General features: G+C 35.1%; 1 protein-coding gene across 1 annotated transcript in view; it reads right to left on the bottom strand.

The window, feature by feature from the left end:
* Positions 1-12,619, bottom strand: part of TAFA5 (TAFA chemokine like family member 5) — a 353,762-nt gene that overhangs the window by 114,702 nt on the left and 226,441 nt on the right. Inside the window, exon 2 of the mRNA XM_075024921.1 lies at positions 3,409-3,558. Within this exon, the coding sequence (XP_074881022.1) occupies positions 3,409-3,558 (150 nt within the window). The remainder of the gene's footprint in view (positions 1-3,408; positions 3,559-12,619) is intronic.

Below are 12,619 nucleotides of genomic sequence, written 5' to 3'. Positions count from 1 at the left end.
CTAGAGAAAAATAAAGAGTAAATCAGCATTCTCCATCACAGGGAAACATTTCAAGAAATTCTCTGTTCTTCATGCTCTGCTCAGATCAAGCCCTAAACACTGCATTTTCATTTTTAAGAATTCCAGTTTTATCTATCTGACATATACTGTCTTTCAATTCTTAGGAAAAGGCCTTAGCTGATGTAGCAGTGGAAAGCAGAGTGGATTTTGGTAATCAACTCAGGACTTACTCTAAGAGCTATGTTGACAAGTGCAATTTCAGACAATGCTTGTGAGGTTTAAGAGCCCTTAAATTACTTACTCTTTTTGCTGCAATAATTGACACTTGCATTTCAGAGCTCCAGGAAACAGACAGCATAACTGAATATATTCTAAGGCACTTCTCTCTATTAAACAATGAACAAATGGTAGCCAGGTACATGATGCATTTTAAGGTTGTAAAAATTACCAGCTTTGGTACTGAATCTTCAAAACACTCTCATGCCAGAAGCTGTAACAGAATTGTCAGCTAATGTTTTCTTGTTAGTAGGTTAGCAGGTCACACTTACTATGCCTGCTTCCTTCTCAAATGACTTTGCATTAATTATTAAAGGTCTAAGGACTAATTCTGCTACCTTTATTTCAAAAATAATCTCATTAAAATCAAGACTGTATAAAGAATAAAACTAAAAGAAGCAAATCTTTGGAAGAAGACTGGCATGAAAAAAAAACCCCACTGCCCAATGAGATTTTTTTCTTTCTGATAGCAGAAATGAAATCTCAAATAGCAATTACATTCTTAACATCAGCTATAATGTAAATAGAGAAAATTTGCAAAAGCACACTGTATGTCCTATTTAAGAAAGCTCAGAGAAGAATTTATTTGTTTGTTCAGAAAATGGGATTCTTTATTGTAAAAAAAACCCAAAACCGAAACAATTATGTTTGGTTGTTGCATACCTAAACCAGCAGTATTTGACTTATTATCAGAGACAAAACTAGCTTTTCTCAGACATAATTTTATGTAGAGTTCATGTTCTGTCCACAAGAAAGCATTTAGTAGCTGTGTTTGAAACACTTTATTCTAGAAATTAATATAAACAGTACGGAAAAATTCAGTGCTTATTCTTTAAACTATGAACCTGGTAGATTCACAGATGGATACTTGTTTAGTCCAATTTATCTGCTAACTTCATTTGCAAGCAGAAGATTAGAGACAAGATAAAGTGATTGTTTATTCTTCCCTATATAATTGTGTTTATGGTATGTAAAACTATTTTTTTAAACTTCATTCATGAATAAAACCTACAGATCAAAGATTTGGCTTGTGCCTTGTTTTTCATTTGGGAACTTGATATACAGTTCTAGGTACCATTAACCTTTTTGAGCTTTGATTAGAAAACATCCCTAACAGTGTCCAGGAAAGCAAAGTAGCATGTCCTACATATCTTGCAGTTATCATTCTTAGCAAAGGGCTCAACATTCTAACTACAAACATTTCACAAAATATTAAAGAACTGTGTTATTAGATGTTATTAGAGCTATGTAGAAAAGCTTTAAAAAATGAATTATAATACTTGGACACATAAGTCAATGGGAAGCTCTATTTTTCAGCTGATGAACTTCTCACTTATTTTTCAAATGTGGAGTATTGCATAAAGAACCCTCCCTGATTACACAATATCTAACCATAGATCCTGTCATCCAGTTCCCTATTTTCATAAAATGATGATCAAGCACATAGAAAGCAAAAGCAGAACTTGAAATAGACTTTCTTTTTGAGTTCCCAATAAAATAAATACATACATACATAATATTTTCCAATATTAAATTACCTCAAACCATCCATATTGGAAACTAAGCTAATGCAGCAATTGGAGGATTGACATACAGACATGTCTTCTTACTGACACATACATTCTAGCTACAAGTCTCATTCCCACAGGTGTCTTAAGGCAAGACAGAGAAACAGTGACTACCAGAGTTCTACATCTGATTTATCTTAGGCACTTAGGATGAGATAAATTACACTGAGAAGGTGCCTTTTGCTCTCCATTGGGTATAAAGGAAAACCAGAGTTACTGAGTTAGACCACTAACTTCGGATACCCAACTTATGGCAAATGAATCTCACCATAGGCCATAACTGACTGAGGAAAAATGGTGTTTAGTTCCCATCAGATGATGCAAAACTCATATTTTCCCTTAGAACTTTGTTGGTTTAAAATGGGAAACATATGTTGAAATTTTTAATTGCTAACAAGTATTTTTGCTAAAGTTACAACTATAAATGACACAATAAAATCATTCCCTTCTTAAGCAATTAAGTCTTATGATCTTACAATAAAACAAGAAAGAAGAGAATTACTGGATATAGTATCACATTATGAAAGAGACAACTAAGAAACTGTCTTACAGCATACCAAAAACAGTGAAAGGAAAATGCAAAAATAGAATGTGCATGATGTTCTATATTTAGTTTTGTGGGTAGGCTCTGAAATCTCCTTTGAGCTGTCGTCTTTGATAATCACTGGTAAGACCAAATTCTGAGACAACTTTAGGGTGTTCTTAGCAATATTTTTATCTGAGGACTCAAACCAGCCAGTATTCAAAGCCAATCTGTGAATTTATTATAGTTCTATACATAAACATCTTCTTTTTACATTTGTTAACTGAGCCTACATCAAAACATACAATTTTGTAGCAACTATTTTCAATGTGTCTCTAATTTTATTTTTAATATGAATGCTTGCTAATAGCCTTGCACTGGCAGACCTGTCTTGAAGATTGTCCCACTGTTAATGTCTTATTTAGCTGTAACACAGAAATTCATTTGTCTCAAAAAATCATTTCAAAGTGAAATATTTTCATACCTCCATATATGTCAGCAGTTTTCCAGCTGCATGCTATCACTGCATCTGCAGTGAATCATACAGAATCAACATTTTAAGGAGAGCAGGAATGCTGGACATGTGAGGTATATTCAGATATTATATTCCAACTACAGTATCGGTGTTTTCAACATTACCATCACACAGGAGCAGTCACATTAGCTTCCCAGGGCTAAAACCTTGAGGCTCTTTTGCAGTGCTTTTTTAATGTTATAAAGCATAAAAAAGTAGGGGAAAAAAGAATGCCATTTCACTGCTGATCCTATCATCACATGCAAAATACAACAGCACCATGCTCTTAACATTCAACTGCATATCAAGCTAAAGCAAAAGTGAAAATTCAAATTAAAAAACTGTAACTGAAATAATCTGTGCTATTAGTCAGTAATACCCTTTTGGGGAATTTCAATGGTATTGCCATTGCTAGTTGGGACACATGAAAATTTCTTCTATAGAGGTTTTATTTTTTTATGAGACACTACCAGTTTACACCACTCTTGCATTGGCAGAAACCAACTGAATAGATCTTTGCTTCTTACCATCAACACAGGCTGGCCTTGCTCTTGTTGTACCGGCAATCTGTCCTTTTTTACATGCACAGCGAGCTGTTTGTCGGGCTATAGTCCTTCGGGGCTGACTGCTATCTCTGTCCAAAGTAACAATCTCACATGTACCTGCAGCCAGTTGACCTGGAAAAAGAACCAGCAACAGGTACCAGAGTCACTGAATGCACTACAGGCAATCTATTACAGCCGAATAGAGTCACGGCCCTATGCCACAGCAGACACTCCACAAAAAATGGGCCGTCAGCTGATGGATATAATAAAACCAAGATGACATACAATTTTTCTTTGTGGTGGACATAAGAAAACCCTGCAAACTGGTTCTGTCAGAAAAAGATTATTGTTCCATAAAAGCCAGAGAGCTGAGGTCACACAGGTTACTTTTACTTATGTCAGCTAAGTAAAGGAACAATTTGCTTTTACAGCGATGAAATTTAAATGGTGTGCTCTTTACATACTTTCATAAAATAAATTAAAAAGTATATGGAAAACAAAAAACTTCCCCACATGTCCATCAATATAATGAAATCTTAACTGCTTTGCATGTTGTTTTCGAAAGAAAGTCATTCTAAGTATGCCCATGTTTGACCAGATTGTCAGTCCTTTGGCTCTTGCTTCATCTAAACTGAACAGTAATTCATTCTCTACCTGACTCATATTTGAAGTAGCTGGTCTTTTTTCTCTTACTAAATTTACTATGTAGCCATCCTGCAAATGACAGTAAAATGACACTGCTCCGTTAGCTCAGTAACATTGTTTGCTTTTTATTGACTTCTCCAATATATGTAGCTTCTCCTGAATGCTAAGGAAATCTATCCCACCTAATTCTGCATTTGGACCGTGCTATGAAAGGTAAAACAAAAAGCTGCAAAAAATTCTTTAATGAAGAATATTAGTCTGAAGTAAATGTTATACATTCAAAATCATGCACTTCCTCTGGTACAACTAATAGTAGGCTACTAGTATACTAAAATACTACCTTTTACAAGCAACAAAGATACATTATTGAATTTCAATGCATAGTAAAACTGAAAAAAATCCCAGCTATCACTTTGTATTACATATATTTTCTGGATTTTATGGTACAGTAGTAAATATAATTTCTATTCAATTTTGTCTTTGTAGGCAATCAATTATAAACCTTCAAATAAATACGTGCAAAAACATATCTGCAAATCACAGGCTTACTATATTTTGTTTTCATAAAAAATAAGATTGGAATAAATGCAATATTGTATTTATAAAAAAGTTATGCAGTTTAAATACTATTCACAGTAAATTATTTTTATGCTGTTGAAATATTGAAAAAGAGCAATGAGACAAAAAAGCAGAAATTTTACATCTATATGATCATCAAAATTAAAAAAAACTCAAACACAAAAACCTGAAACATATATGAATAGCATTTAATTTAAGTCTAAAAGCATAATGATATTTCTGTATACTGCATTTTGTCCATTCAGAATACAAGTTTACCCAGATTATTCTTCTCAGAACCACCTTATGATGCTTCCTATTGTGTGGATACTGTTTTGAAACTGTCAGAATAGCAAAATATTGTAGGCTGTCAACAGCATTGTGACTCATTCACTGCTAAGCCACCTAAATTTTATGTTGCTGTGACTCCTACACTGCAGTGAATTACAACATGGTAAAACTGAGGATCTCAAAGATGAATATGGAACAAGGTACTCTACAAATTCATGCAAATATATGACATATATGTAAGTAATATACATTAGGCATTTATAAATACAGATATGTTATTCACAATAGTGAACACTATCACCATAGTGTTTAATGGCTGCTGGCAACTAGACTTATGACTTATGGTCAGTCCTGGGTTTCTACTCTTTTTCACCCACTGTTAATAAAAACACCTTAGGATAAACATACTGATGAGAGGATTTTTACTGTATTATATGCTGTTTTTTCCTTTGTTTCCTCCAAAATCTTGGATTAGAAAGCAAAGGTTTAGCAAGAAAGATAGTGGCACATGATTGTCCAAATAAGGACAAGGGAAATCCAGCTACACTGAAGCATCTTGAACTGGAAAAAAAAAAAACATTCTTTTTTTCTCCCATCACTAATATATTTCATCTGGGTTGCAGGAGATGTATTGCTCCCAAGGAATACAGCTGTCTTAGCAGATCACATAAAAAAGACATAATCAGAGGTGTATTTAGATCTTGACCCCCTAGGCATTTGAACATCATGATTACAGTCCTGCATTGAGAATAGAAATTGAATGGAAACCAAAGAAAAAGTGGAAGCATAAATATGGTATGTGTAAGTCTTCCTGAGAGTATGGGTTGCCATATTCTCCACTATCTGTAAGTCTTTATACTATTGTTGCTTTCATTAAAAGATATAGTAAATCATATAATCTAGGTGAATCATTACATAAAACCCTATTTCAGAGGAAAGGAACTAGCTTTACAGCACAATGAAGGTGAATAAGGACTATACTCAGAGAAAAAAGAACAAGAAAGCTTTATGTCAAGATAATTTATGAAAGCCAAAAGCTTTCCAGGGAATGCAAGCAGTGTCTATCAATAAGAACACCTATGGATAATCTTTTCTGCTTTTGGACCTGTCCAGTTTTAGTTCTGCATAGGTTCATTTTGAGCCAGCTGGGTTATTTTTTTTTAATGATTGTTTTCCTCTGTTTATTTTGTTCAGAGATGATAATTTCTTCAGGCATAGTGACCTTATTTTTTTTTATGAACTTTGAAAACTGGGATACCTAAACGAGAGCACTTGCTATACAAAAATAATGTCACACTGCCTTTCAAGGAATTTTGTACAGCTATTAAAATTAAGGGAAAATTAGAAAGATTTTTAAAACACTTCATAGATTTTTTTAATTTTTTTTAAAGATCATTTCTCTGTTGCCATTCTGATTTCTATAGCAGAAGAAAATTAAAAGTTATTGTAGAGCTGCAGCAGCTCTTCCCATATATATGACATAAATACTTACTGGTAATTGTGTCACAGGGTGAAAATATTGCAAGTATATTGAGCACTGCAACATAGTGTACATCCACTGTTACTTGACTTTAAGTGGCTGTAAAGCACGAAAAGAATTAGTTAAGGTTATGGAGGCCCATCTCCAGAGAGAGAGTCATCCTGCTGTAAATCATGTCCTCTCTGTCTCTCATTAAGGAGAGGTTAAGTCTACAGGAGTACCTTACTTAGATGACATGTATGCTACTTTTGCTTTTTAACAATTTAACCTAGAAATGTAGGGTACAAAATGATGGAACAAAAGGAATATACTTCTTGTAAATACTGAGTTTCAAGAATTAGGATACCTTTCACTTTCAGGGAAGTTAACATAGTGACCTCTTTCAAAGGTATTAATGAAAAAAGGCCATTCATCTGTGAGCCTCTGAACGCCCTCCACTCCTAAGCACAGAGAAAAAATCTCAGGGCAGCAGCGGGTGGAGTTTCACTGGAGTTTTTCCACTTGAGAGATTAAGAGCCACAGTCTCTGGAACAGTCATAAAGACTCCATATTTTCAGTAGATCGTATTTATGTACTTGCAGTACAAAAAGCAATTCACCACCTTCCAAACTGAATGAAATAATCCTGGGGGGGGGAAGGCAAGCATCATCAGAGAACTCCGATTCATTCTAACCTTGTCTGAAAGTTTTTCTTCCAAGAAAAAAAGATGTCATTTTTTATTTTATGGACCAAGCACAAAGATTATTTCAGAGTTACCATCATCCAGTTTTCCAAGTAAATGAGTGAGTATTTCTTTGTTGTTTTTATTGTTTTAATATTATTTTATATATAAAAAATGTTATATTTATGAATATTTTCTAATTTATAAATATTTATTTTATAAGTTTTTTTTAGTAATGAAGACCTCGCTGGAAGTTATTTGATTTTGTGTTGCCGCCATCTGGTTACTAAACAGAGAAAAGGTTCAGGTTCTTTAATGCTCTTCTATAATGTTATACTACATTCTTAAAATGCCAATTGATAGATCCCCTCTCTCTCCCACCACAAACACACATGCTTCTACATGGAATTCTTTCAGGAAAAAGGAAAACTACAGGATTCTGAATTAAAAATGTAGAGTCAAACTAAATCAAAACCAAAAAACCCCAGAACCGTTAAAATTCCAAATACAACAGGATTAAGCTTTTGGCTTCTTGCTTGCACTGATGGACTTCTTTACAGTAATTGCTGTACTCAGCACCTATTTTGCTTTTTTCTGAATGAAGTCCCATTGTGATCAGTTCTGAAACTGCTCTCTGTGAGGCTTTCATGGAAGTCTGTAGGAATCAGTGAGTTTAGGGACATATATTTAGCAAATGGTGCAGGAAATATCTCAAGGTAAAACTATTATATTTTTATAAGTTCTTTAGTACTCACATTCTTGAAAGAAAAGAGTTTGTTATTGAAAAGTTTAAAAGTAAATGGAATTTTTTATGTGTACTACTAAAAGCCCTCTGTCAACTATATGCCACTGCTGAAAGAACAAAGCTTTTGAAAGATCTGTATTGTTATAGGTAAAACCCTCAAGTAGTAAATATTTTCATATTACATGCAGGGTACCTGGGATAATATTTTAGTTTTCTGTGTGGAGAAAAATATTTCTGTTCTCTAAAAGAAAATAAAATCTGTCTAATCCACATTGATTATAGCAAGCAAGTGAAAGATATTACAAATTTTTAATTTATGCATGCTGACAAGCTGAAGACTTTCCCTCAAATTCATTTAAAGAAATAAAATCAGATTATGAACTCATGGTATCTGTGGGTACAATGAAAATAAAACTTGATCTAAATATACAGGTCTTTCCAGGGTTTTAGATTTCATTCTCATCCAGAAAATCTACTTCTGAATTGTACATGCAGGCTTATATTATATTTTCAGTGAACAATTTTTCCACGCATCACCAATTTGATGCCTAGCAACACAAGCTCTTTTAGTTCAAAATGCATCAAGTTAGATGTTATTAAAATTCTTGGCTAGATTCAGATATTCTTTTGTCAGTGAACACAATGCAGGAGTTGTTTCAAAATCAGATCATAGGAATATATTCAGTAGTTTTCTATTACAATATTGAAGTCTTTCTGACAACAGAGCCATGCCAACTCTTAAGCAGAGCTGAATATGAACAATTCCCACTGAAATAAGGGGGAACTTAAGTACTTAGTGTCACTCATGATTTGCAGTTTGACGTCAACTTGTGTAACAAATATTTAAACATATTTCAATTAAAAAAAAAAAAAATAAAAAGCATATATTTAAATGGAATTTGATTTTTTTTGTTATATATCCTTCCTCAAAGAAAATGTCCTGAAAGAAGTTGTCTTACATTTAACATAATCCGATTTCAGACAGTCCTATCACGTTTTCTATTTCAGTTCTAGTTCAGAATGAGAGACATTATGACAAGGAATACGTTTGCCCCAAAGAATCGTGGTCACTTTTAAGATACAATAGCAAAGTTTGTGGAAATCCAACCCATATAAAAATAAGAAAGAGCAACTCCCACAATGTTTCTGAAAAAAACATATTTAATCTAAAGTAACAGATCAGAATTGGCTCAGCGTCTGTAACTCAGTATGGGAAAAACCTGTTCAAATGAATCAGCACAATTTCAGAATTACTATGAAATAAGAACATTGTTTCAACCTTAATTTATGCGATACAAGGGCATTTCAGTTTTTGAATAGAATATATTCATGGAAATACACTATTTCCCTTTTCTGTTACTAAAGTCACTGACATTGAAAGCATTTTTCCAAGATGCTTCATATATTATTTAGGACCTTGTACCCTTCTATTGAAACAAATGTTGTGGCTGTTTAAGTAACAGACTACAAAAAGCAATTCTTCATGCTAGTACAGTTAGACAACTTGTTTAAAATAGTCTTTACCAGTTTTTCCTGAGGCTGCGATTATGCTGTCAGTAGAATAAGACAGGACCAATGTCACTGTCTGAAACAAAAAGTAACTAATTTGGATAATCTTAATTTATTGGTGCAACCCACAGGTGCCCAGTAAACTAAAAAGCAGCAGACAAAATTTTTCAAAACTTTCCATAGATCTACTTCATTACTGGTTCAGAGCTATATTTGGCTGGAATCAACCTTACCATGTGACTTCTGTATCTTCCCAATCTTAAAAGGAGTGATTCTGGATTTTAGTGGTATAAAAGAAGAGAATTTGTCTCAAAAGATATGTTTTTAGTGTTCATTTTATGAAGGAAAACTCACTGTAGAACCCAGTTAAGTAAAACTTATGGATAACAAGAGAAAAATACGATGAATGCCTTCTCCTTTTAAGAGTCAGTTTTAGTATTTTCAGAGTTCCACTGCAACAAAACAGTACATTATGTCCCCTTAGTAATAACTAATCTTACTGCAATTTTCAGACTACCACTTAGCCATCTCAAGCACATAAACAGCAAAGACATTAAGAGGATAGGAAAATAGCTTTCAGCCCTTCCATTCTGAAATAAGCAGTAAATTTTAATTAAGATAGATCCTACTCTTCTAAATAGTTGCACAGGAAAGAAAATAGAGTCTGTGGGGATTCAAGATACATTCAGGACCCATTTTGAGATTTCTTTTTTTCCCAGATAAGATTAATGCCCTAACTTATTGCACCTGATACTGCTATTGTATGTAATTGCTTAATATTGCATAATTATGAAACATTTCCCCTATATCTTATTATTAAAAGCATAACAGAAAGAAAAATAAATGTAAACCCAAAGTTCAGTAAAACCAGACTTCGAGATTTAAGTTTCTGAAGGCAATTCTCAAACGGAATTGGTACAAAGGGGAATTCCAGACCAGAAAAGGCTTGAAAAATCAAGCCAAGGATGTATAAATAAATGCGGAAGCAAGGCGTTTATATATGTGAACCTAATTCTAAGTAACTTTCCCCATTATTTGGTACATTACTTTTTAAAAAGTAATTCATGCTGATACCATGGCTTTCGGACATGGCAATGTCATTTTTCGAATTCCTGTACAGTCTCAGGTCAAAACGGACACATTTGATATGCTGCATTTTACAAAACAAAGAAAGAAAAAGTAAACCACGGCTGAAGTACAGTATTGAGAGAGAAATTCGCATCAGGGCTGTGAGGGCTCCAACAGGCCTCGCCGTCGCTGCCTGGCACACCCTGCCCACAGCCCAGGACCCCATGCCGGCCCACCAGGGCCACCAGCCCCTGCCCCAGCAGGGCCGGTCTCCAGGTCCCGACAGCCCTGCCCTGCCCTGCCCTGCCCTGCCCAGCCGTGGGCCCTGCTGAGCCAGGCCCACCTGCGGCCCGCAGCCTGGCCTGGCCTTGGCCCATCCCCAGGGAGGTGGTGCCTGTGCCGGAGCTGCCCTGGTGCCTCCCTGGCTGCCCAGCCCTGCCCTGCTGGGTCTCCTGGGGAGGACCTCACTGATTCCAGCATGGAGACTGGAAATCCATCAAGTTGCAGCACCAGGAGAGCCAGTGACCCTTGCACCCCATTTCAGCGACAGAGATCACAACTTCCGTCCTTGAGAAATGCCTTTAATGCGTATTCACAAAAAAATCCTCCAAAAGAATCCCACTAATGTTGATTTCATGAATATTATAGAACTATCCCCCCTACCCTAGTAATTTCTGGGGTTTTGTATTGAGTTTCCATGTCTCTTTTTGGATAGTGACCTAAGAGCAGACCTTACGAATAAGGAAATCATACAACCGATGCTACCAAAAATAAGTAGAAATGACAAGGCGTTTCAGTCCATTCTCTCTAAGTAAGTTCTGCCTCTGTGTAACTCAGTGTGAACTAGAAATCTCTGCTACACAGAGCTCCTCCAAGGAGGACCTGCAGCTCCGAGGGCCTCCTGTTCACTCCTTTTCATGCAGGTTTAGTTAATTGCTTCTGGAGGCCTCTATTGGTTACAAAAAGGAAATAACTGCATGAATTCAGGATTAAACAAAACTACGCTTATTTGCATAAGCTGGGAAGTGGCTGTCACTCTATTACTTTCCCAAAAATATTTAAAACTGTTAGAAACAGAAAAAGAAAGAAGAAAAACATGCTTCCATGTCTTTACCAGCCTCTACATGTAAAATAAACCTAGCCTGTTTATAAAACAAACAGAATAGCCGTAGGGGGAAAAATGTTATTGGAGGGATGCTGATATTTCTCTTGAGAAAGACAGGAATAAAAAGCACAGGTTTGTCTAAAAAGCTACTGACATTTGTTGGAGCCAGAAGCTGTATGTCAGGAAGGAACAAGTCTGTTGTGTTAGCAAAATATGTCACTGCAGGGAGCATGAAATCAGTTTGAAGGAACATGCAGATAAAGCCATATATCAGAAGTAGACATAACGTAGCAGAACAGGTAAACAGTGTTTTTAACTTCTTGGGTTTTCCTTTTTACAATCAAAATATTTGTTATTCTAGAATGACTTGAAAACTATTTACATATTTAACACAGGCTTTAAAAAGTCATCATTACAAGTGCCCTTCCTACCTGTATCAAGATCTGCACTGCAAGATTCTGGGTTCAACAGCAGATTTGGGGTAAAAATTGGTGCAGTAGGTGTCATGTGGGAAAGGAGAATCAATATGCTGAAATTTTGTTTTGTTAGATCCTGTCAATATGTCTTAGTCCTTAAACTGCAGAAATAATAACCCCAAACTTCTAATTACCATCCGCCAGGAAGTAAGTTATATCCTATTCAATAAGAACTATGTCATTACTCCATGCCTGTGGCAGATTTGAAAACCTGGAGGCCAAAGTATGCAGCTGAAAACAATTGCTACCTAACAATATCCAGCCTTGTTAACATGCCATATGCTAACTTGTATTTGCATGAATAAAAAATTCAAATGATGGAAATTTTCTGTCATTTTTGTAAGACAAATGTGATCACGTTAAATCATCCACTGTACTCTTAGCAGATCTAAATAATTTCTTTAAAATAAGCCTGCTTATTTTGACTACTGCCTGTAAAACTACTTTTCCCTTTTTGCAAAAGCCTATGACACAAAAATCCATTTTCTTTCTAGTGTTGGCACTGTGATGCAGTTGGGTTTTTGGTAGTCTAGATGGTAGGTTTAACCTGAAATCACCAGGTAACAGAGAAAGTGTTCTAGTAGCTAGTGTCATTCTTTTGCCATTTTTTTCAGGGAAACAGTCCATAAACATTCTCCATACAAAATATTGTCTC

This window comes from Buteo buteo, chromosome 4 (assembly GCF_964188355.1).
Source record: "Buteo buteo chromosome 4, bButBut1.hap1.1, whole genome shotgun sequence".
NCBI classification, from domain to species: domain Eukaryota; kingdom Metazoa; phylum Chordata; class Aves; order Accipitriformes; family Accipitridae; genus Buteo; species Buteo buteo.
The sequence above is the reverse complement of the archived record's forward strand: the minus strand, read 5'-3'. Positions and strand labels throughout refer to the sequence as shown.